This window comes from Tursiops truncatus, chromosome 4 (assembly GCF_011762595.2).
Source record: "Tursiops truncatus isolate mTurTru1 chromosome 4, mTurTru1.mat.Y, whole genome shotgun sequence".
Taxonomy (NCBI): Eukaryota; Metazoa; Chordata; class Mammalia; order Artiodactyla; family Delphinidae; genus Tursiops; species Tursiops truncatus.
Window position 1 is genome coordinate 72,184,503 of NC_047037.1, and position 25,722 is coordinate 72,210,224.

Genomic DNA, 25,722 nt, shown 5'->3' on the forward strand with positions numbered 1-25,722 from the left:
CCCGAGTTTAATTTTATGGACAACCTTCTTGTGGCTGGGAGGCTCACGTCACCACTGAGCTACAGTTTCTTCCTCCGTGAATGGGAAGTTTGGGCTAGATTAATGTTTCCTAAACTGTGGCTTCCATTCTGTGATTGGGTTGTGAAGTCTATTTAGTGGATGGAACCTGAAATTAAAAAAAAAAAAATAGACTAGAAATTTTCAGTGTGTTCGCAGAGTAAGAATATTATTTCATGAAACGTGTTTCAGTTATGTGTGTGTGAGATTATGATGTAAAATGGATTTCGTGTGTCTTAAAATGTAGTAAAAAAAAGTTGGAAAAACATTGGACCAGATTATTTCTGAGTTTTCTTTCTGGTCTAAAATGCAACGATTCTACGATTAGGGGACTGTTTGGAAGTACAAAGATGCAATTAGGAAGACTGAATCCGGGGCTGGGGCACAGGCTTTATCAGATTGACTTAACTGGAGAAGGCTTCCCAAATAGAATCGAAGTGACCAGTTGTGACTGGGGACTGAAACTCAGGTTCTCAGTTGGGAGAACCAACAGGTATATATTGAAATAGGGACAGTGGTATTTATAAAGGCAGTGAGGATATAGGGGTTTGTGATAGGAAAAACTACTAGGAATAGACATTGAGGAAGCGTGGAAGCTTTGAGGAGGGTAGGAACAAAGCTTAGAAAGGGAACTGAAGATAGAGACAGAAAAGATTCTGCCAAGAAATAAAGTGGGAGTAGGGAGATACAACCTTCAGGGTCCTTTTCAATCTTGATATTTAGTGATTCTGCAAGTACAGAGAATTGCTAGTAAAAAGAAACTAGTTGAGAATGGAATTTGGTGCAGGAATCAGTGGTGAACAGATGATTATCTTGGAGAAGACAGGATGATCTGGGAAGGTCAACAATTTTGACTAGAATGCCACAGCGGAGAAGCTTTACTGTTTTTAGCTATCCAGTTCAATGATTTGTGCACTGGAGGCCAAGGTTGGCATACTGGGAATGTTACCATGCTGTGGATAATTCAAATGATGTTTTAGCTCTGGTTTTATTTCCTACCGATTCCCTTTCATGAGGGCTGTTAGTGATGCAGATGAAATGAACTAAAGTGAGTTTCACTACTTCCTCCTCTTTTACAGCCCTTTGTAGAAGGTGCTACTTACTGTGTCACCCAGTGTTTTAAAAAATATATCTAATAGAAGAAGCTTGAGGCAATTTCAACTTACCAGACACTGTATTTATCTGATAACCTAATAGTCACCCCACCCTCTACACACGCATACATTTTGTGATAGGGGAAGAGAGTTCAGAAAGATTCTTGAATGGGAATGAGTTGGGAATAGTGAGGGATAGCCTTTGTTTAGCTAAAAAATTGCTTTTTCTAGAACATTAGATGTTTACTTGGCTTACATTCAACATAACTAAAAGGAACTACTCAAGAATTTGTTCCTAGAACAGAATATAATGCTTAAAGGTAACTCACCACAGAAGGGAAGACATTTAGACTTGGGGACTGCAGCACTGCCTCTGGGGTCATTTGTGTCTGCTGAATGAGATGATTCTTTCTGACTTACCCTGCTTTGCAAACTTCCTTTGAAAACCAGTATAATGGCCTGATTGATAACGAATGAACTTTTATTCCTTCCTCAGCCTATGATTTCTTCTCCCATAAACAGGTGAGGTTTTATTTTTCTTGGGGAATCTCCTCTTTGGATATGTGATCCCTTAAGGAGAATGATCTAGTCAGATAGAGCCTTGGATTCAGAAGTCCCTGGTTACTTTATCTGATGTTAACACTGACTTACTCTGTGTCTCTGGGAAGAATTATTGCTTTCTCTTGCTTTAGATTTTCTATGGCAGAGATAACTGTTCTTCTGGTTAAATGGCCCTTTAAGAATCTGAAATATATGCATACTCACCAAATTTAGTGTACAATCTCATGGAGTTTGTAAACCACCTGACCTCATTCATGACTTTCCTGTGGGAGCTGAATAACCTCTTCATGTTATAAACTCTCATGAGGATTAATTTATGAAATATTCATAGAAAAAGCAAGCATAATAATTTGCTATTATTTTTAATGATGGTTAAGGACAGAATATCTAGTTATAATTGTAATTTTCTTATGCTTTTCTTTCCAAGTATTTGTGTAACTCTCATCTGAAACCAGATCTTCTGGCTTTTCTACTAATAGAGGTAATTCCTCCTACTGAATCAAACAGAAATAGGTCTGTCTTACACTAACGTTTGTGTTACCCTAAAATAGATTGGAAAGAATAAATTTTTCTAAAAGTCATGATTTGGGGGGAATTTTTTCTGTTAGAGAAACCCTGAAATCAGAGTACTTCCCAATCATCACTGAACTGTGAGAGTTCCTTTTTACTCAACATTGTGGCTGCTTCTACATCTTTTACCTATGTTATCAGTACATAAGTCACATTAGAAAACAATAGGCAGAAATAGAGACACAGATGTAGAGAACAAACGTATGGACTTCCACCAAGGGGGGTAAAGGGGAGGCTGGGATGAATTGGGAGATTGGGATTGACATATATATACACTAATATGTATAAAATAGGTAACTAATGAGAACCTGCTGTATAGCACAGGGAGCTCTACTTCACTTCTCTGTACAGTAGAAACTAACACAGCATTGTAAAACAGCTATACCCCAATTAAAAGACAAAAAAAGAAAGAAAAAAGAAAACAATAGGAAGGAGAGTGTAAGAGCAGGGCTCAGCCCTCCTGCTTATATACCCAGAGGGTAACTTCTAGCACTTTCTCTTTCCTAAGCATAAACCTTTCTGTTTCTAGTCCTGAAGTTCCCTTTTCACAATATTCCTGTCAAATGGGTACCTGGACACGTGTATGAAGTATGATTTGTTTTGTCAATTGTTTATGAATGATTTGTGGCAAAATTTAAATTCTAACTCCCTTCCTCTATAATTCAGTCAGTAAATTTAGGGAATATACATTTTTACATACGTTATTTTGCAGTATATGCCAGGGCACCATTCCAGAAGAAAAAAAAAAGAGTGAGTCTCTAGTATATATTTGGCACTGTGTTTGGTTCGTTTACATACATTATTTCATTAATATAAATAATTGTATTGACTGTGTTTTACTGTTTGCAAACCAGATTAGTAGATAGATATATAGCAGGGTTGTGTTTTGGTTTTTTGTTTGTTTGTTGTCTTTTTTCTCCCTTTGTTTTGGTAACTCTCTTGTTGAAACTTACGTTAGTTTGAAGTTTTCTATGTTTGGACTAGAATGATTGGCAGCGGAACCCATGGATCTGCTAGGCTGTTATATATCACATTCACAACTATTTGCAAACCAGTTTGAAGTGAGGGCTGCTAAAAATAATGACTTATAGGGCTTCCTTGGTGGCACAGTGGTTGGGAGTCCGCCTGCCGATGCAGGGGACACGGGTTTGTGCCCCGTTTCGGGAAGATCCCACATGCCGCAGAGCAGCTGGGCCCATGAGCCTGCGCGTCCGGAGCCTGTGCTCCGCAGCAGGAGAGGCCACAACAGTGAGAGGCCTGCGTACCGCTAAAAAAAAAAAAAAAAAAAAAAAAAAGACTTATAGTCTTTGCTTTATATTAGAGAACAAAATGAGTGTATGGCACTTAACAGAAAACGGTAGTTTTTTTATCTACGTAGAATTACCTCAGATGTGATTTACGTTTATTTGTTTATTTTTTGGCCCCTAGGTCTTAATCTTTTTTGTGCCGTGGACCTCTTTGTCAGTATGGTGAAACCTTGTTGACTCCTTTTTTGGGATAATGTTTTTATTGCAAAAAAATACATAGAATTATAAAGGAAACAAATTGTGTTGAAATATAGTTATAAAAATATTTTTAAAATGTGTGATATAGCACATGTAGTTTTTATTAACATAGTAAATAAAGTTTACTGTCTATCAGTGGGTCTAATAGCTATGATAATTTTTAAATGATCGTGTGTTTAAACAGTATTTCAAGATATTTGTAATGAGTGTGATATTATATGAAAATATCTATGATTTCTATTGGTGACAAAGTCTGTTCTACTAAGTGTACTATTACTATTGTGGCTTATGTTCATAATTGAAGGAATGCTGAATTTGCCAGAGGCTAGTGAAAATAAAGATATAATTTTTTTGATCCAAATCCAAGACTCCCTGAATCTGTCGTAGACCCTGCCTTAGAGATATAAGTTCCATAACCCACTCTAGGAAGAGCAAAATCTAAACACAGGGTTTACTCACTGATTCTTCTAGTAGAATAGTGGCAGAGCAAAATCATTCAACTGTAAGAGATATTACAAGTGTCCCTTGTGGTTTTTAGGATAATCTCTTTCCTGAAATATCCTACTGTGTGGTCAGGCCCAAGAAGAAACTTTATTTTGGTCCAGGACTAACCCAGGGTCTGGCACAGAGTAGGTGCCCACTCAGTGTTTGTTGAATAAGGGTTTCTCTGGAGAAATTAGAGGGAAGAGATCAAGTTCAGAGCTAAGATCTTAGATGTGGCAATTTACAGGTCCCAAATATTGAGGAATAACATTGAGCTCTGATTTAAAACTAATCATCTGTGCAGATCATGTTGTGAAAACACTTTTACATTTAGAACTTCCCAAATCAGGCATTCTTTTGAGTTATTCTATACAGTGTGGTGATATATACAGGTTAGTGACATAAACTGTAGAAATCCTGTATCAGAAAGTTATGGTACAGTTTCTTGAAATAATTCTATTCCTAGCGCTGTCCTCCACTTTAGAACTGTTTGCATAATCTAGGCAGAATTCACTACCAAATTATTGATAAAACTGATCCTGTTTTCATCTAGAATAGAGTTGGCAAACTTTTTAGGTAAAGGGCCAGATAGTAAATATTCAGCTTTGCAGGTCATACAGTCTCTGTTGCAACTACTCAACTCTGCAGTTGTAGCACAAAAGTGTCCATAGACCACTTTTCATTCATTCATCAGTGAATGAGCGTGGCTGTGTTCCAGTAAAACCTTAATTACAAAAACAGGCAGTGGGCCATATTTGGCTTGTGAGCTGCTCTAGGAGTTCTGCTGGTTCTTGAATCCAGTCCCTCCTCCCCACTATGGGTTAGACATATCCTCCCTCAAGCTTCAAAGGTCTTTACAAGGGGTGATGTGACTGCACTGTTATCTGTGGGAAGGCCTGATTGTACAGCAGATGACATGATTAATGCCAACAGTATTTGATTCACTTTAACCTAGGAGTTCACAGAGCTTGCCTCTTAGAGCACTACTTTATTAAGCTCCACAAAGGTAGAAGCCGATAAAGATCCCAAGTACAAAGTATGCTTGCTTACTCAGCTTTGGAACTGGACATTGGTATGCCAGTAGAAAATTACTGAGCGTAGGGTTTTACTGAGGAAGATAATTGTAGGCCCAGAGACAGGGGAAGCAGGAATAGAATGCAAAGGAAAAATTCATGTTTCCTCTTTTCACAGATAGTTCCCTGTAGTAATCAGTCAAATTTGAATTAGTTTTAAGAGTATACATTATTGCAACTTCTACTATTTAGGTTGTTGCATAGCTTAGGAAGCAGAGTCCACCTCCTCTTTCACCCTGGGGTGCTTACTAAATCTACTGACAATAAGGAAGTAGAATAGAGAGGATTGGGTGGGAGTTTCTAAAACTGCACTTGTTGGAGACCTTCATCTTTAAAACAGAAGCATATGCATACCAGCGCCCAGATTTTGTCTCCTTCAAGATATTCACGTTGGAAAGACACTTGATTAGATTTATTCTCAGTATCTCCTCCCTGCCACCCCTCCCTGCTGACACACATTTCTACTTCTGTGTACTTCCTTAATAGCAAAGTTAATCCATCCAAGCAGGCATCTATTGGAACATTAAAGAACAAGGCAAGCAGTGTATGCTGGGAGGTTAGTCAGCAGAAATGGAGCCAGATTTTGTGAATCTGGGTAAAAATCACAGGAACAGATACCACATTCCGTATCTTGAAAGCAATTTGGAGACATTAAGGCACTTAATAGGCAGGGTTGGGTTATGGTAGTGATGGTGGTGGTGTGGGTATTTATGTCCATATTTAGAATCTGTGCTTGAATGGAGAATTTGACTAAGATAAGGTGACTTATCTCGGGACTGAATATGTAGCAGTGTTGGAAAGATCAGGCCTTACAAGTGCTGCATTCTGGCTGCCAGCTCCCTTTTTCTCTTTTGTTATAGCTTCTTTTGACAGAAACTTTTGGGGAGGATAAACTGCTAAGGAAATAGGAAGTTTTGGCCCACCCTAATGGGCTCATAAGTGAGGCTGTGTATTCTATCTCCAACTGCTTTCATTTTGACTCATCCCAGCTTAATTAATGTGGGTGCTGTGGCTGGAAGCCAGGCTCCACCTGCAAATCATTGGGCAATTTCCTGCTCCCCAGCCCCATTTTGATCTTGTACTGTATTGGCTCTGAGGAGGTGTCATCTTTTCCCAACCCTATTACCCACTGGACAAACAGATATTAAGGCAGCCTGTGTTGGGGTGTGTGTGTGTGTGTGTTCCCTCTGGAATGTAGATATTTAAAGTCTTCTTTTCCAGCGTCATCACTCACTTTTACTTGACTAGTATTGGTTGGTTGCAAATGGGCAGTTATCATAAATGGAGAGTTGCGAAGTATTATTCCTCATTGTTGGAGGTATTCAGTGGTTACTGGGCAATTGTGAGTATTTTAAAGGTGGTGTGATTTTAGATCAAGCTAAGTCTCAGTGTAATGAACTAAAAAGCCAACATATATTTGCAACCCTCAGTATGCCCTCATCCTCCCACATACCTTTTCTCAGCAGCAAATTTGATGTGTCCTAGCAGACATCTATTGGAACTTTAGGGAAGCTGGGGGTAATTTTTTTCATCAGTTTAGGCACTAATTATTAAATTTTTATATATACTTTCATAGTGTATAAGGTAGTAGATGTGAGGAACATGGGGGTGGTCTAAGAGAGCCAGTGAAAAATGAAAAACTTGAGAGACCTATAAAGTCAAAGTTTAAAAATTAGTAATAGTTCTAGAGGAAAGGTGTGAGGGTTAATCTCTTTATAATTTCTGAATTCTTTTAGGGTCACTATTATGGAATGACTGTGATCTTGGTGTTTTCCATCTCCTAAGAAAATGGAGAAGATATAGAAGTGTTTTGCATTATAAAACAAAAAGTATTAGATGTGTTTGTTCTAAATCCAGAGGATCTTAAAACTTCAGTTTAAGTCTGATGTGTAATGTTCAGTTTAAAATATAGTATAAGGGGCTTCCCTGGTGGCACAGTGGTTAAGAATCCGCCTGCCGATGCAGGGGATACGGGTTCGAGCCCTGGTCCGGGAAGACCCAACATGTCATGGAGCAGCTAAGCCCGAGCACCACAACTACTGAGCCTGCATGCCACAGCTACTGAAGCCCACACGCCTAGAGCCTGTGCTCCGCAACAAAGAGAAGCCACCGCAAAGAGAAGCCCGCGCACCGCGTCAAAGAGAAAGCCCACGCACAGCAACGAAGACCCAACACAGCCAATAAATAAATAAATAAATTTTAAAAAAGAGTATAGTATAAAATACAATATATGACACAAAAGTCATCTTTGGAAAATAGAAGAACTGTAAGCAGATAAGAAAAAATACTTTTGACAGGATGAGAGCTTTGTTTTGCCATCTTTGATACATTATAAATTGACAAGTACTTGACCTCTTTCCATCAAAACAAAATACTAACGTAAGTAGTGCTTTTCAAAATTTCAAAGGAGTTTTTCCACTTATTACATTTATTCAAATAGTTATTGAGCACCTACTTTGTGCTAGGGCTCATTGCCAAGTATTGAATGCATTAATTATGATTTTGTGGTTCTAAGTGATAAAAAGCCAAGCCTAACTGAGCTTAAGCAAAAAGGGGGATGTATTGGTTGACACAATTAGGCAGTTCAGGATCTGGCTTCTCTCCATCATCAGCATTGCTTTCTCTGTGTGACTATTTTGAGAAAGACTCTCTTCCTGGTTATAGGATGACCACTAGATTGTTACAGGATGGTTCCTAGAGTCAGGTCTCCAGGCTTGAACTCACAAAGAAAGAAGTGATAATCTTTGTCCAAGAATTCCTATCTGGTGAGTCCTGAGATTCACTCTGATTGGACTATCTTAGGTCACCAATCACTGCCATTCCCACCTCCCTCCTCCCCCAGTCTGTGGCCTGAGAGAGTGATGTGCTGATTGGTTCAGGTTAGGCACGTGGCATCTGACGGTATGGCTAAGGGTGAAGATCACACAGACCGAATGATACTGAGTCTCCGAATGAAAATGGGCTCTACTCAGAGCAGGAGAATTGAACGGTGGAAAGAAGCAACATCAGGGAGTTTGTTTTCTAATCTCTCATTTGCACTCACTATAACTTAGAGTTAAGGTACTAGATGGAGCTAGATTTTTTTTTTTTTTTTTTTTTTGTCCAGGCTGAGAGGCTTGTGGGATCTTAGTTCCCCGACCAGGGATTGAACCCATGCCCCCTGCAGTGGAAGCGTGAGTCCTAACCACTGGACTGCCAGGGAATTCCCTGGGAGGAGCTAGAATGAAGTCCCCGTTTGTATGATATGATTCCTGGTCTATTGCACCCTCTACTCTTCTACTCTGGGCCAAACCAAAATAAGCCCCTTGGAATTCCTAAGTGGTCTGTCAGCGATATGCCCGGTGAGAAGGAGCCCAGTCTTTGTGAAAGAAGAAATTAAAATCCTGTTTGGCACAGTGTAGTGCATGACCAGAGTGCAGTAAGTGGTTTTGTTTAAATTCATGTATGACCATTTTATATACTAGGCAGCACATAATAAGTAAATAAATACTAGGCAGTGTTGTTGTTAAGTGCACAGATCCTAGAGCCAGAATGCCTTGGTTCAAATCCTGGTTTTGCCCTGTCCTACGTGTGTGACCTCAGGCAAGTCATTTAACCCAGCTGTGCCTCGGTTTCCTCATCTGCAAAATAGAGCAAATAATATTATCTATCGCATAAGACTGTTGTGAGAATTAAGTTATTTAATATATGCAAAAGGTTTATAACTTTCTGGCACAAAGGAAGTACTCTGTAAGTGTTAGCTATAATTTTTATCATCACTATTATCATAATCTTTGGGACTGTGATAGAGAAATGTGGATTATGTGATAGTACAATGAAATGGGTTTACATCTGATTGAATACCTTAATCATTAAGAATTCTAAATATATTTTTCTATCCTGTTTTCTAAAGATAAACTCTCCTGTGTTTTATATTGTACTAACCTAGAGTATTAAGAGTGGATCTCAATGAGGAGAGAGGGGTCCAGTGGTATGTCACATTGGTGTATGGTGGCATATATCTATCCTGATCAATACTTTCAGCACTAACATGGATGGAAACATAAAAAACATGCTTTTCAAGTTTATAGGTTACATAACATTGTGAATGCTAGTATGATAGATGGCAGTCATGATTTGAGATTATTTTAAGATGAGAACAAACAAAAAGATCAACCATGATGGACTTTACAGGATTATGACTAATAAAATTAATGAAGGTATTTCTACACAACCTCTCCTTGAATGTCCTGGTATGCCAAAATGAAATGCCCCCGAGGTAACTCAGCCCCTTTTCAGATAACTCTTCGTTCCTAAAAAGGTTTTTATTATGTTAAAGTTTGTGTCTTTGCATCTTCCAACTAGTGATTCATTTTCTATTATCTGGACTTTCACAGAATAAGTGTCTGCCCCATCCAACATAACAGGCATTCAGATATTTAGAGATAGTTATTAGGTACCTTCTTGTATAGTACAGTGTCGCATTTTGTTGTATACCACAGTAGTTAACGGTGTGTAGTCTGCAGCCAGGCTGACTGAATTTGATTCCTAGCTTCGCCACTTACTAGCTGTGTGATCTTATTTTCTGTGCCTCAGTTTCAATAGTGATAAAAATAATACGTCTATGTCAAAGGGTTGTGAATGTTAAGAGAGTTTTTTGTGTTTTTTTAATTTATTTAATTTATTTATTTTTGGCTTCATTGGGTCTTCATTGCCATGCGCGGGCTTTCTCTAGTTACGGTGAGCGGGGGCTATTCGTTGCGGTGCGCGGGCTTCTCATTGCAGTGGCTTCTCTTGTTGCGGAGCACAGGCTCTAGGTGCACGGGCTTCAGTAGTTGTGGCATGCGGGCTCAGTAGTTGTGGCTTCCGGGCTTTAGAGTGCAGGCTCAGTAGTTGTGGTGCATGGGCTTAGTTGCTCCGTGGCATGTGGGATCTTGCCGGACCAGGGCTCGAACCCGTGTCCCCTGCATTGGCAGGCAGATTCTTAACCACTGCACCACCAGGGAAGCCCCAAGAGTTTTAATATTTTTAAAGTTTTTAGACATACAGGTGTTATATAAATGCTGACAGTAGTAGTAGTAGTAGTAGTAGTAGTAGTAGTAGTAGTAGTAGTAGTAGTAGTAGTAGTAATAGTGGTGTTTCTTCATCATAGCTTAACATCAGACTCTAGAAGAGTTCTTGCTACAATCGTAATTTTTTTTGAATTAGTGTCTGTTGGGCAAGGATGTTCAATTGTTAAATTACTTTATTTTTAAAAAAGATTTGTTTATTATTTATTTATTTTACTTTTGGCTGCGTCGGGTCTTAGTTGCGGCTTGCGGGATCTTCATTGAGGCAGGCGGGATCTTTTGCTGCGGTGCACCGGCTTCACTCTAGTTGTGGCGTGCGGGTTTTCTCTTCTCTGGTTGTGGCGCGCAGGCTCCAGAGCGAGTGGGCTCTGTACTTTGCAGCACACAGGCTCTCTAGTTGAGGCACGGGAGCTCGTTGTGACGCGCTGTATTGGAAGGCGGATTCTTCACCACTGGACCAGCAGGGAAGTTCCACAGCAGTGATTCTTAAATGGGGTAAGGATAAGATGGGGAGATGGAGCATACTTCATGTTTTATCATACTTTTACATTAAAAGTACATTTTTTATAGTAGTAATCATGGGTGAAAACTTGACAAAATCTTCTTGGCTATAGGGGATACACGGAAGATAGACTTTAAGGCAGATGATGGCAACTACTACTACTATGAAATAATAATAGTAGCTAATGTTTACAAGCACATACTGTGTGCCAGACTCTGAGCTAAGTAAGGCTTTACATGGATTATTCCATTTAAACCACATTTGTTAGATGATGAAACTAAGACTTGGAGAGATAAAGGAATTTGTCCAAATTTTCATGGCTAGTTAGTGGTAGAAATGGGATTCATATTTAGGTAATATGATTTAGGGGCTGACCTCTATTTAATCACTACAGTATACTAACGGAGTGAGGTTAAAGATTTTTACTTTTCTCAAAATGGAGCATGGATAAAAAATATTGAGAAACACTGCCTTAGACATTTGGTTAGAGGTATTTATATAAGACAGAAGGAGAGATTTTGTTGAAGAATGTATGTACTCAACTGAAATTCAGGTAAAATATGTTAGTATTACTATTATTTACCAATGGGCTTTGCAATGTGTCAGTACTAATACTAATGGTTGACTTGATTCTTTGTTCATGAATTTTACATTAGCTTTAAATAGGTAGTCAGATACCTCCTTTCTCCTCCCTTGAGTTCTCATTGTGATATTTTATATTTTTTGTATGATTTTTTTAATCTAGTGGAATAGATCCAGTGTCACAATATCTAGTGACTCCAGATATCAATTTGACTTTAAAATATCTTTAAAACCACAAGGGCAGTATTTAGCACCTTTGCTTCTTTCTAGTATGATGATATCTACCATGTATTTGGCTGGTTAAGTTGAATTATGCAAGATGGTTCAGTACTTCAAGAATTAAACAGTTAAAAAGCAAAGTAGAATTTATGTTATGTATATTTTACCACAATGTAAACAAAACAAAAAAGCAAAGCAAAGTCAGAGTAGGGAGGGAGAGATGGATTATAAAGAGGTATGAGGAAACTTGAGAGCGAGGGATATGTTTTTCAATTTTGATGATTTCACAGGTATATAATGTTAACACTCATTAAATTATACACTTTTAAATATATGGTTTATTGTATGTTAATTATAGTTCATTCAGTAGAGCTGTAAAAATATTATAGCACACATAATCCCCCCCACACACCGACACACATACAGAGCAAAGACTTCTGAGAAGTTCCTATAAACATGTCTTTGGATGTGTTAAGTATTTTTCTATTAAACTTTAAGGAATTTTAACTTGAAGTCATGGAAAGTAACTGGTGAGAATATGACATGACATTTATTCCCTTTTTATTTTGGCATCCTTAAAACTCTATTTTGTATCATGAATGAAAAGTACAGGTGACTTAAGCACCACCTATTTGTAATGTCAGAAGAGAGATGAGCAGAGAATTAATTCTTTTTTGCTTACGTTGAAAGCTTATCAGGAAATCCTAGCAAAACTTTTCCAGTAGGAAAGATCTGTACAGCTGACAAATCAGGCAACTTTGGAATCAGGCCAATAGCCATGTCAGTTCTATTTGATTGGTGCTGGGACCTTGTTTACCTTTAAGTGACTGTGACCTTTTGTTCCACTGTTCAGGTAGGCTGGTCTGACTTAAGTTTACAAAAACTTCAGGAACCCATGCTGTGGAAAAAATGTTCTTGATTGAGGGAAGCAGCAGTAATGATGAGACAGCTTCTTTAAAAAATCTGTGAATTTCTGGGAGACAGTATTCTGGCTTTCTCATTTACTAGCTGTGTGATCTCTGGATAGGTTGCTTAACCTCCCTGAACCTTAGTTTTCTCACTTGTAAATTGGGACTAAAAATACCTGCTTCTCAGGTTATATGGGTTAAATGAGAATAATGTATATAAAGTACCTAGCACAGTGCCTGGCACTGGTAATATTGAAAAAAAAAGTCATTATTATGAATTTGCTGTTATTATCTTACTTTCTTCCAACACATTTAGATTCCTAAAACATACTTCTTGGAATATATGTATCATCTACACTGATTCAAAGATTTAGGAAGGAGAGGAAATCTGTTTCTGGAGACCCCAAAAGACAACCTTAGATGAGGGCCTATCTGTGTAGAAAATGTTTATTGAACTATTTTTTTTTCTTTTGTGACACGTGGGCCTCTCACTGTTGTGGCCTCTCCCGTTGCGGAGCACAGGCTCCAGACGCGCAGGCTCAGCGGCCATGGCTCATGGGCCCTGCCGCTCTGCGGCATGTGGGATCTTGCCGGACCGAGGCACGAACCCGTGTCCCTTGCATCAGCAGGCGTACTCTCAACCACTGCGCCACCAGGGAAGCCCTTGAACATTTTTAAAAGTAAACTTTTTACTTAAAAATAAAAAGTAAAGCCTTTAGAAAAGTTGCAAGAATATTAAAATGAACTCCTTTGTGCCTGACTCAGCTTCATACATTGATAACATTTTGCCATATTGTTTTACCTTTTTAAATGTAATATAATATACACATTTTTCTTTTTTCTTTTTCTTTTTTTTTTTTTTTTTGCTGAGGTTAAGTTGCAGAGATCATAACCCTTTATCCCTAGATACTTCAGCATAAAAAAACAATGACAGGCATCCGGTGGCAGGGTCTGGGGAAGGGGTGGCAGGTGCCATGTTGGGCTGCGAAGGTGGCAAGAAGCCCCTGAAGCAGCCTAAGAAGCAAGCCAAGGAGATGGACGAGGAAGATAAGGCATTCAAGGAGAAACAGAAGGAGGAGCAAAAGAAATTTGAGGAGCTAAAAGCGAAGGCCTGGGGGAAAGGCCCCCTGGCCACAGGTGGAATTAAGAAATCTGGCAAAAAGTAAGCTGTTCCTTGTGCCTGAGGCAATGATGATCCTTAGTTCCATTCCTGTTTAAACATCTGGATTAAACATCTGGATTCCCTGCCATAACATCTGTTGCCACCTATAACTAGAATGAAGTGTTGTCTTGGAACCTATTGTACATTTAAGAATAAACTTTTGTAAAACAAAAAAACAAAAAAACAACAAAAAAAAACAATGACAGTCTTTTATATAACAGTATAATGATCAACTTAAGGAAGTTTATTTTAACATTGATATATATTATTATCTGATACAGAATCCATATTTTAATTTTACTGATTGTCCTAATAACTATCCTTTATAACAGTTTCTCCCCCAATCTAGAATTATGCATTACATTTAGTTGTCATTTCTTTGGTTTCTTTTAACCTGGAACAGTCCCTCAGCCTTTCATTGTTTTTCATGATAGACATTTTTTTGAAGAATACAGCCTTGTTGTTTTGTAGAATGTCCTTTAGTTGAGGTTTGTCTGATTGTTCCTCATAAAGCCATACAGGTTATGCATTTTTGGCAGATGATGTATCCTCAGTGCCTCACATCAGGAGGCATTATTGGTGATGTTAATTAGCTTTAATTACTTAGCTGAGAGATTTTTTTCACTTTTTTTTACATTATTAATAGTGTACATTAAAAAATTTTATTTATTTATTTTATACAGCAGGTTCTTATTAGTTATCCATTTTATACATATTGGTGTATATATGTCAATCCCAATCTCCCAATTCAGATTTTTTTCACTTTGAAGGTAACTCTTTTTACTTTGTAATTAATAAGTCATTGATAGGGAGATATTTACTTTGAAACTGTTCCTAAACAAACTTTCCCCCAATGGTTTTGCAATCCTAAGGAGCATTTTTTAATCATAAACATGTGGTTTCCTCACCTTGATTGAAGGCTTCTTGAGAAAATAACTTTTACTTTTAAAATTATGTTATAATACCTTGTGTACAATAAATACTCAATATTATTGACTGCCTGACCTTGAGCTACCTGACACCAGATTGCTGATTATATTTCTCATAATGGATTTTGTCTACCTACTCTGAGAATTTAACAGATATTTGCAGCAAAGTCCTGTTGTATGCAAATTAGAAACAGTCATTAACTGAACTGATTAGGCATTCTTAGCAGGCCTCTCAGACCATTGAGATGGGAGTAGTAAATCTGACCTCTGGATATTTCAAAAGAATAATTAATAAAAATAATGAAGAAAATCTCTGATCATCATTACTGGAAAAGCTTGTTAAATATACAGTACCCTCGTTTCATTTTATTTTAATTTGTGATGAAGAGACATTTTAATTTTAATTGAATATGTGATGAAAGGAAGTTTCTGGGTGGTGGTCATCTTTCACTTTAGATTCTGACATTTTTTCATACCAGCCTAATACTTAGCCATGACTCATGGGGTGTTTCTTTCAGTCTCTAAGAATTAGGTTAGGTTTCTTGTCGATCTTAATCACATTGCCACTTGGAATTTAATTTAACCAGAGGAAAGAAAGAAAGGCACAATTGCGATTGTTTAGATAAACATGTATTCTGGAGGGCTTATTAGAGGCAGTGAGGCAGAGTAGAAAGTCCTCATTCTGTCTAGGATTTTGTTTTGTTTTCTGCTTCTGCTCTAAGGATCTTTTTTCCACCTTTCACTGTACCACGTCTTGGGCAGAGATGGCAGTTGATCATTGAAGTTCCTCTATCTCCAATTTCTGGCTGATATCTAAAATTTCATCATTATCAAGAAATTAATTTATTTGTGCAAATTATGTTACCTAAGAAAAATGCAGATATCCTTGTAGGGGATTGGAGGTGTAGCACAAGCCAACATCTAAACATGAAACATCAAATATTCAGAACTTTTCTGTAATAGTTAGTTGCTAGACACTTTCTGCTAAATGAGACAATAATAAGTTTTTCCTTGGGGGAAGGAGAAGCCTGGGTGGGGTTTTAGTAGTTGGGGACTCTGAGCAAGCTTAAGGTGCTAAGACTCTGAAAGAGGGAGGGGAAATGAATTGAAAAAGGAAGAGGAAAGACATTTAAAAGATACAAGTACACTTACTCTACAATTTTCATAGCTCTCATCCTGGAGGAGTGGTCTCTGAAATATACAGAGCATTTAGAGTTAAGAAATCCATGCTTTGTTAAACCAGGAATCGCTGGTGGCCATCCTTTAAAAAAAAAAAGGCTCTTTTCTCCGTCTGTACCAAAGACATACCTTTCACATTTCCTTGCACCTGTCATACTTCTAGGTGTCCTAGAGATATGATGTAAGAGCAGTGGAAAGTCTGTATAACTAACTTTCTCAGCCAGGTTCTTCCAGGTTTTTGCATGCAGTCAGGATATGAAATTAGCAGTTGGTATACAGGCTGTATTGGTTGGGAAATAATTTACAAGGTCCAGGTGATTAATTGTGCCATTGTTCCACAGAGAGGCATTTCATTGTTTCTACTAGAGCCTGGGTTTTGTGAAGCTTTGCTGTTTTTGCCGGTTGCAATTGGTTCATCTTTGTGAAATGTGTGCTATGGAATTGATACTAAGTGCCTCCATATTAACATCTCTGAAATACTGGTGACAGGCTTTTCCCACCCCAATGAGACAAAAATTCTTTTTCACTTTCTATCACCAGTTAGAAGAAGATGGATGCACAGAATTCAGCCAAAGTCAACATGAGGAAGAGGAGGAAAGAGATACCTGGACCCAATGGGGCAGCAGAGGATGATGGAATTCCTTCAAAAATGCCACGCTGTGCAATTGTAAGTAAGGAAGAGATTTCTTTGTTGAACACTTAACCTGGCAGGAGGAGGGTAGAAACTGATATAACACTGACAATATCAACATTACAAGTCTTCTTAAATAATGGAAAGAATGAATAGTAAGTGTGAATAGTAACTTTCCACCAGTTGTTGGAACTCTTATGCAGATTATAATTCACTGCTCAGTTGTAAGAGCTTTACACTGGAATTGAAAAAAGAATGTTAGGAAAATTTGGAGGTTGTACATATATTAGGCAAAATATCAAATTCAAACTAATGAAACAGAGAAATTGTAGCTCCAGGCAGTGATCTGATCTTAGCATCATCTCATGGTGTTTAGTTTTCTGTGTCTTACTGTCTTTTCTCTCATATCACTCCTCCACTCTATTACTGGTTATATCTTAGATGAGAACCTTTTTCTATTACTGCCTACCTTATGTTCCTTTATCTCTGGGATGATATCTTTGTATTTCCTAACCACTTCCAAGCCTTTGATGAAAGACCCCATTCCAAATGGCTCATTCTGTCTCAGGTTGGTACCCTTCTTGAAGCTTCCCCTAAAAAAAATATGTCAAAGAATATTTATACACAGTTGGAGTTATTATTGATATACAGTGTTGTTATGAAATCCATGTTTTAAAATCCCAGTGACAGAATTATATGTTTCTGTATGTTTTGTACCTATATTGACCATTAGCCATTGATCCAACTGCAGTTCCCACTGGTTACTTTTGGAGCTTCATAACCCAAAAGGAAAAACATTTCTACTCGGACACAATTACTAGTTGTTATAAAACAATATTCTATCTTGAGCAATAAAAGCAACTGGACTCCACAAATAGTAGGTATATGCTTCAGGCCTGATATTGATGATTATGTTGGGGGCAAGTGTATTAGTTTTCTATTGCTGTTGTAACAAATTACCACAAATTTAATGGCCTAAAACAATACAGATATATTATCTTACAGTTCTAGGGGTCACAAGGCTGAAATGGGTCTTAAAAGGCTAAAATCAAGTGTTGTTAGGGCTGGAGGTTCTAGGGGAAAAACTGTTTCCTTGCCTTTTCCAGCTTCTAGAAGTTGCCCGTATTGCTTTGCTCAGGGGCCAGCCAGCAATCACAACATTCTGACCACTGCTTCTGTCATCACATCTCCTTCTGATTCTGAATCTCCTGCCTCCTTCATTCACTTGTAGAGACCCTTGTAATTACGTTGGACATACTTGGCTAATCCAGGATAATCTGTCTATCTCAAAATCCTTTAATCACATTTGCAAAGCCCCTTTTGCCATGTAACATAGTCACAGGTTCTAGAAAATAAGATGTAGACATCCTTAGGGGGCCATTATTCTTTACAGCAAGTAAACTCAGAAAATGACTCAGCAGTCAACAAAACAGGGCTTTTTTTTGGCTGCTTTGGGTCTTTATTGCTGCGTGTGGGCTTTCTCTGGTTGCAGTGCGCGGGCTTCTCATTGTGGTGGCTTTTCTTGTTTCGGAGCACGGGCTCTAGGCGCGCGGGCTTCAGTAGCTGTGGCTCACGGGCTCTAGAGCGCAGGCTGTAGTTGTGGCGTATGGGCTTAGTTGCTCCGCGGCATGTGGGATCTTCCTGGACCAGGGATTGAACCCATGTCCCCTGCATTGGCAGGCGGATTCTTAACCAGTGTGCCACCAGGGAAGTCCCTAACAGGGCATTTTTAATTTCTGAATGTTTCTTAGAGAATTCAGGTTAAGGGGATGGTGGTGGGCACCAATTCAGCACTCTTATTTGGAGTAGGGACAAGTTATAACCAAGTAGGTAATACTCTGAGCCAATCACCAAAGCCACGAATAGACCAAAGAAGGCCAATCTTAGTGGAATGGGCTCTGAGAAGACTTAAATTTCTTGGTTCTTAGAATCTGAGGAATTTCAATGATTTAAGTTACTCTGCTTCATATATTCATGTCACAGATCAGTTAAGTGGCTTGCTACCTATTTCACATTCCTCTTTGGTACACACCGGCTATTTAACATGGGCTAATGGTCAAAGATTCACTCACCCAACAGGCTGGACTGACTCTAATGAAGAGTGTCTGCTAAATAAACTTGTGTGTCATCTCCACTGTACACATGTGCTTTCCATCTCTGAATCCCTTTCAACTCTGTAGCAAAAATGAACAAGGTTTTTTCTTTTTTTTATGATAGCTTTACTGAGATCATAAATCCACCCATCTAAACTGTACAATTCAATGGTTTTTAATATATTCACAGAGTTGTGCTACCATCACCACAACCAGTTTTAGAATATTTTTATCGTCCCCAAAAGAAGCCCCATACCCATTAGCAGTCACTCCCCATTTCCTCCCAACCTCCCCAAGTATTTGGTAGGTGGGTTGGTAGGTCAGGATAAAATGCATGAAGGGAGAGAAAAGAGTTAAGGCGGAAAAATTAAGGGATAACTTTATGGCTAGTTTGTCTATAAGTATAAAGAATTTACTGAAACAGATGTTTCTAAAGGTAAAATCAAAAGGATCACAGAAATATTTATAAAGAATAGACATTTAGACTATCTTAATATTTGTCATATGTATGAATAAGTCACAGAGTACTTAAACTCTGAGGTTAATTGGCCGAAGTTCTGCTTATGGAGATAGATCTTACAATCTCATTTCAAACTGCATATATTGAGAACCTCTGTGTGTCATTTGCTATGCATTGAGTTGCAAAGATGGAAGGGTGGCCTTGCCCTTAAGAAGCTCATAGACAAATAGGGGAAAGAGACAAATAATTAAGATACAGTATGAAAAGGGCCAAATAGAAGTAAGTTAGAGGTACAGTGACCCTCTAGAGGAGCAACAGATTAACTTTGACCGAGGGGTGGGAACAGTGGTTTTGGAAAAGCTTCATTGAGGAGATTATTTCAGAGTTGAACTTTGAAGGCTAAATAGGAATTCAAGAAATGGACAAGAGATAGAGTACAACTTCAGAAGTGTGAAATAATAGTATGTTTAGCAAACTACAAGTAACATTACTGGAGCTTAAACTTCAGAATAAGAATCTGCAATAGATAAGGTAAAGCAAGGGCCTGCTCATGAAGGATCTTGTATGCTGTGCTAAGGAATTTGAACTTTGTCCTATAGGTAATATGATCAGATATACAATTTAGAAGATCATCCTGATTGCTTTGGAAAGGAACAGTTGAAACAGGGATAGACAGAAGCCACAGGACTAGTTGTGAGATTATTGTAATGATGCAGGTTAGAAATGATGAAGGATTAAACTAAGGCAGTAGATACAGAGAGGACAAGACAAATTTTAAGTTTTTAGGAAGTGAAATAGACAATTCTTGGAAATTATCAGGATGCAGAGGATGAGAGGTGTTAAGGATGACTGCTAGGTTTCAGCCTTAGGTAGTTTGTGTAGATGGGGTGCTTCTCATTCAGATGAAAAATAGAGGAAGAAGAGCTGTTTTAGGAGGAAGGTGATGAGTTTAGTACAGGTTCAACTTAGAAGGTCTATGAGGCATCCAAATAGTTAAATAGGTGAGCTCACTGTTTACATCCATTGAAATGGCAACAGGAATCAGGGAGAATGATTGTCTTTCTTTTTCTTTCTGCTCTGTTCCTTATCCCTTCTTTCTCACACCACCTTGTATTCCTCTTGAATCTAGAGCCTTTTTCCTGGCATTATTGAAATAATTTGGAACTCAGGAGGGCATGTTACCATTTGTGCAGAATGTTTGGGTAAATGGGAAATGTTTCTCTGTGCCGTTATGAAACTTTTTGCTGAAAAATGCTTACGAATCCTTGGAAATAGAATACATACAGGGAAGCCAATATCAAGTTCTAGTATTATATTATTTTAGTTACCTCCTCTTTCCTATTAGTAAGGACACCAGAATCTCTTCTTCTCTTTCACTAGAATTTTGAGGAGTAGTGAGTTAATATATGTGAACATAATCAGGAGAAAGTTTTTTTTCTTTGGTTTTTTTTTTTGGCGGTACGCAGGCCTCTCACTGTTGTGGCCTCTCCTGTTGCGGAGCACAGGCTCCGGACACGCAGGCTCATCGGCCATGGCTCACGGGCCCAGCAGCTCCGCGGCATGTGGGATCTTCCCGGACCGGGGCACGAACCCGTGTGCCCTGTATCGGCAGGCAGACTCTCAACCACTGCGCCACCAGGGAAGCCCAGGAGAAAGTTTTTATGGAAGCAATATTGCATTCAGAAGTTCATTCATAATTTGGGAGATGATGATCATTATAAGTTTTAAGTTTTAGTTATAATAGTATTAGTTATAATTTGCATAGACTTAGAAACTTTATATAGCATTTAGAAGCTAACCTTTTAGATTAATACAATTTAGTTAATTTTGTTGGTATAATGAAACCTGTGTTCCATAGAATGGAAGAGAAAATGAGCTAATGTAGATTTGTTGAGTGCCTACTCGTATGTGTAACATTATGCTAGTTACTTTGCATATGCTATTTTATTTAATCCTCATAGCAACCTTATGGAGCAGGTATTACTATCTTCCATTTTTTAAGAAATTACTTAATTTATTTTTGGCTGCATTGGGTCTTCGTTGATGCGCACCAGCTTTCTCTGGTTATGGTGTGCAGGCTTCTCATTGCGGTAGCTTCTCTTGTTGCGGAGCACGGGATCTAGGTATGCGGGCTTCAGTAGTTGTGGCACATGGGCTCTAGGCGCACGAGCTTCACTAGTTGTGGCACTCGGGATCAGTAGTTGTGGCTCGCGGGCTCTAGAGCTCAGGCTCAGTAGTTGTGGTGCACGGGCCTAGTTGCTCTGCAGCATGTGGTATCTTCCCGGACCAGGGCTAGAGCCCGTGTCCCTTGCATTGGCAGGAGGATTCTTAACCACTGTGCCACTAGGGAAGTCTCATCTTCCATTTTATAGCAGGTGAAATGAAAGCTGTAGAAGCTTGCTGTGATTTCACAGCTATGAAGTGATAGAGCTGGGATTTAGATCTAAGTTTTTTACAAGTCCTAAACCCTTGCCCTTTCACTTATACCTTGCTACCAGAGAGTCAAAAGACTTGAAAGCAGTATTATTCCATAGGATTCCTTGGAGGTTAAAATGAAGGAGGTTTGTTTTAGGAGAACACAGGTAGAAATACTTAGTCCTACTTTTATATAAACATCAGCTTTTAGAGACAATGTTCTCTAACTGAGAAGAGAATAATAGGGTGTTTTAAAAAATACTACTCATTCTAACTGGAGGCAGCTCTAGAGAGTTAAAGATTTTGCTGATCTGTTTTAGCTGAAGAACCTTAGGTTTCATTCTCTATACTTAGGAGGAATCGATTCAGCACAAATTCTAGCCAGGAGGGACAGTTGCATTTGCCTTCTGCCTTGGAATGTACACAGTATACAAGGAAGATTGAAGAAACAGAGTTATGAAAGATAGGATACATAATGTATCTCTTAAAATTTAGATAAAATTCACATACATAAAGTTTACCGTTTTAATCATTTTAAAGAGTACAATTCAGTGGTTTTAATACTGAAAATTCACAGTGTTGTACAACCATCACCACTAATTCCAGAACATTTTTATCACCACAAAAAGAAACCCTATACCTATTAGCAGTCATTCCGTCATTCCCCCCTTCCCTCTACTCCCTGGCAACTGCTAATCTACTTTCTCTCTCTAGGGATTTGCCTATTCTGGACATTTCATATAATCACACAATGCGTGGCCTTTTATGTCTGGCTTTTATTTATTTACTTACTTAAATATGTATTTATTTATTTTGGCTGCGCAAGGTCTTATTTGTGGCACGTGGGATCTTTTAGTTGCACAACGCGGGATGTTTTAGTTGCTGGCTCTTAGGTGCGCCGTGTGGGCTCTTAGGTGCTGCATGCATGTGGGATATAGTTTCCTGAACAGGGATCGAACCCGGGCCCCCTGCATTGGGAGCGCAGAGTCTTACCCACTGGACCACCATGGAAGTCTCTGGCTTCTTTTATTTAGCACAATGTTTTCAAGGTCCACCCAGGTGGTAGTGTTTAGTAATACTTCATTCCTTTTTATAGGTGAATCCATATAGACATACTACTTTGTTTATCCATTCATCAGTTGTTGGACATTTGGATTATTTCTGCTTTTTGGCTATTGTGAATAATGTTCTATTATTCATGTACAAGGTTTTTTTTAAAGATATGTTTTCAGTTCTCTTGCTTATATACCTAGGAGTGTAATTTCTAGGTCATATATATCCTTTGTTTAACATTTTGAAGAACTGTTTTCCAAAGCTGTGTGCTAGTTTACATTCACAGCAGTGTACAGAGGTTCCAATTTCTCCACATCCTTGCCATCACTGTTGCCTGTCTTTTTGCTTTTAGCCATCCTAGTGGATGTGAAGCAGGGTCTCATTGTGGTTTTGATTTGCATTTCCATAATGCCTAATATTGCTGAGCACCTTTTCATGTGATTTTTGGCCATTAGTATATCTTTTTTGGAGAAATGTCTGGATACCTCTTTTTCCTTAACTCTTCTCTTCCCTCTTCTGCCTACCTTCCATTCACCAGGACCTAACCCTAGATCTTTCCATTTCTGTTAATTCTTTGTTTTTCCTCCTGGACCTATTAACTTGGCCTTCTAAAGATTAAAGTTTCTAGCTTGATCTGGGCTGAATATAGTGCTCAGGAGTTCCATTAATCATTTGCTGATGCTCAAATATATACATTTCCCACAACAGCTATTCTAAATATTTTGTACTTTCCTCAAGTTTTCAGTCTCATTCCAAAGTCCCTGTTCTTTATAGGGAACTTCACTTTCTTCTTTGCTCTACTGAGAAAATTGATGGCATCAGAATGTAAGTTTATATACATCCTTCCTCCTTTACATCCAGTATTATCCTTTTATCACCTTTCCTTTCTTCTGCTTTCAGAAAAATGTGATCCTAATTACTTATAGGACCAACCTGCTCTCCTTTGAGGCCATTCCCTGTCATTCTTCTAGACTCTTCCTTCCTTCATTGTCTGTTTTTTTCCTTCTCTTGATATTTTCAATCTCTTCGGCTCCTTTTCCTTTGTCTTAGACATGTACAGATATCCTCAACTTTTAAGAAAACCTGCTACTTGATCCTTCTGTCCCCTCTAGGTACCTTTCTGTTTTTCTCATTCCCTTTATGGCTATACATCTCTAATGAGAGATTATTACTAATCTGTTTCCTTGTCTTCCTATTTTCTTAAAGGCACTGGTGTTCTGACTTTCACTAATATATTCTAGGAGGTCTCCAATAGTCATTTGAATCTCCAGATTCAAAGACTGTCAGTTCTCATTTTCTTTGATCTCCACTCCTTTTTAAAAAACTTCTCTATTCCTGCTGATGGTACCGCAGTCTTATTTTCTTCAGTTCAAAAGCTCGGTTATTATAAACTCCTCTCTCAAGTGACAGTATATTTTCTCTTTACCATGTCCTACCTATTCTTCCTTCACAGAATCTTTTAACTATCACTCTCTCTATTCAATATTAACGGAAAAATCCACAAATCCATTTCTTCCTCCCTGTAATAACCTCTGAACTGATCTCTTTCTAAGTATGCAGAATAACCAGTGGTGTCCTGATAAACTGGGGGGAACAAACCTCTGATATATAGCATTTACTGATTTCTGTGGCTGATTTCAAACTACCAGCCCTCAAAATATGTAAATATTTAAAAACTGACTCCAGCACACCATTGATAATAAATTTCAGAGAACACAATAAGGCTGTCTTTTATCTACATGTACTGTAAGCACAATTTTTTCTATTTGTTTCATACATTTTATATTATGTATAAATATATTTACATATAAACAACTTCATTGAGATATAGTTCATATACCATTGTAATTCACATACACACATAGAGTGTTCAATTCAGTGGTTTTCAGAATATTCACAGACTTGTGCAACCATCATCATGATACATTTTAGAGCATTTTTATCACTCCAGAGAGAAACCCTGTACCCATCAGCAGTCACTCCCCATCTCTCCCCAACCCTTCCATCCCAGTGTAACCACTAATCTACTTTCTGTCTGTAAATTTTCCTATTCTTGAACATTGCATATAAATGGAGTCATACAATAAGTGGCCTTTTGTGGCTGGCTTCTTTCACTTAGCATAATTTTTTCAAGGTTCATCCATGTTGTAGCAGGTATCAGTACTGCATTCTTTTTTATGGCTGAATGGCATTTGTTTCTTGAGGTATAACTTACATACAGTAGAGTGCACAAACCTTAAGTGTACAGCTCAATAAATGTTTATATATGTATACATCCATGTAATCACTGGTACACCTAGAAGACTCCCTCACACTCCTGCTAGTCAGTATCCTCTTTCCCCAGATTTGTTTTCTTTGTTCTCTGACTTCTATTAACCATAGATTAGCTTTGCCTGTTTTTGACCTTCGTATAGATAGAATCATAGAATGTCTATTATTTTGTGACTAGCATATACTTTTAGAAACACAAATTACTGTTAGGCAACTCTTTGCATACTAACTTCTAGAGGATAAATTGTTTTTTTCTAATTTTATCTGTAGGTAAATTTCTAATAACTTCAGAAAATCACACATTTGTGTCCTTGGTCTATTCTTAACCTTTTTTAAAAAACGTTCTAAAAAAGGATAACACACACACATTTCCTTAAAATGTTTTTCTTATAGCTTTAGCATATTTTAAACTAAGCTTATATAAGTGCTCTTTAAAAGAAATATATTTTAATTTTAAAGCCTTATTTTAAAAATCTATCCTTATCTGAAATCAAAACAAAACAATGTCTTCCCAGTTTCTGAATTTAGCCCAGTCACAATGTGATCTATGTGTAATTTAAAAATCTAAGTAAACATCACTATAGCCCAACAGAAATTAAAAGAATTGTAAGGGAATGTTATGAACAATTTCATGCCAAAAAAATGTGACAATTTAGATGAAATAGACATATTCCTAGAAAGAGACAAATTACCAAAACTGATCCAAGAAAAAGATAGAAAATCTGAATAGACCTATGCCAAGTAAAGTATTGAATTGTCTTTAAAAAAATCTTCCTACAAAGACAAAGTCAGACACAAATGACTTCACTGGTGAATTCTATCAGACATTTAAGGAAGAAATAATATCAATCCTATCCACTTTCAGAGAATAGAGGAGAGAACATTTCCTAACCAATTTTATGAGGCCAGATAGCAAAGACAGGCAAA

At 38.0% G+C, this 25,722-nt stretch overlaps 2 protein-coding genes across 7 annotated transcripts in view; both read left to right on the plus strand.

Moving 5' to 3' along the window:
• The window catches only part of PCYT1A (phosphate cytidylyltransferase 1A, choline), a 44,440-nt gene that overhangs the window by 715 nt on the left and 18,003 nt on the right, over positions 1 to 25,722 (plus strand). For 3 of the 6 annotated variants that reach the window (XM_019922862.3, XM_033855676.2, XM_019922865.3), the window contains exon 2: positions 16,413 to 16,539. In XM_019922862.3, the coding sequence (XP_019778421.1) occupies positions 16,423 to 16,539 (117 nt within the window). In that variant the 5' untranslated portion in view covers positions 16,413 to 16,422. Of the gene's footprint in view, positions 1 to 1,652; positions 1,674 to 7,701; positions 7,723 to 10,865; positions 10,887 to 16,412; positions 16,540 to 25,722 lie in introns of those variants that run through there. The other 3 variants (XM_033855677.2, XM_033855678.2, XM_073804088.1) reach the window with 3 other exon arrangements.
• On the plus strand, positions 13,489 to 16,406 carry LOC101320435 (translation machinery-associated protein 7-like). The gene has a single exon (XM_073804090.1). The coding sequence runs from the start codon at positions 13,577 to 13,579 to the stop codon at positions 13,766 to 13,768; it is 192 nt and encodes a 63-aa protein (XP_073660191.1). The 5' UTR covers positions 13,489 to 13,576; the 3' UTR covers positions 13,769 to 16,406.

Coding starts and splice junctions, on each gene's coding strand:
- LOC101320435 (XM_073804090.1), top strand. CDS start 13,577: ATGTTGGGCTGCGAAGGTGGCAAGAAGCCCCTGAAGCAGCCTAAGAAG.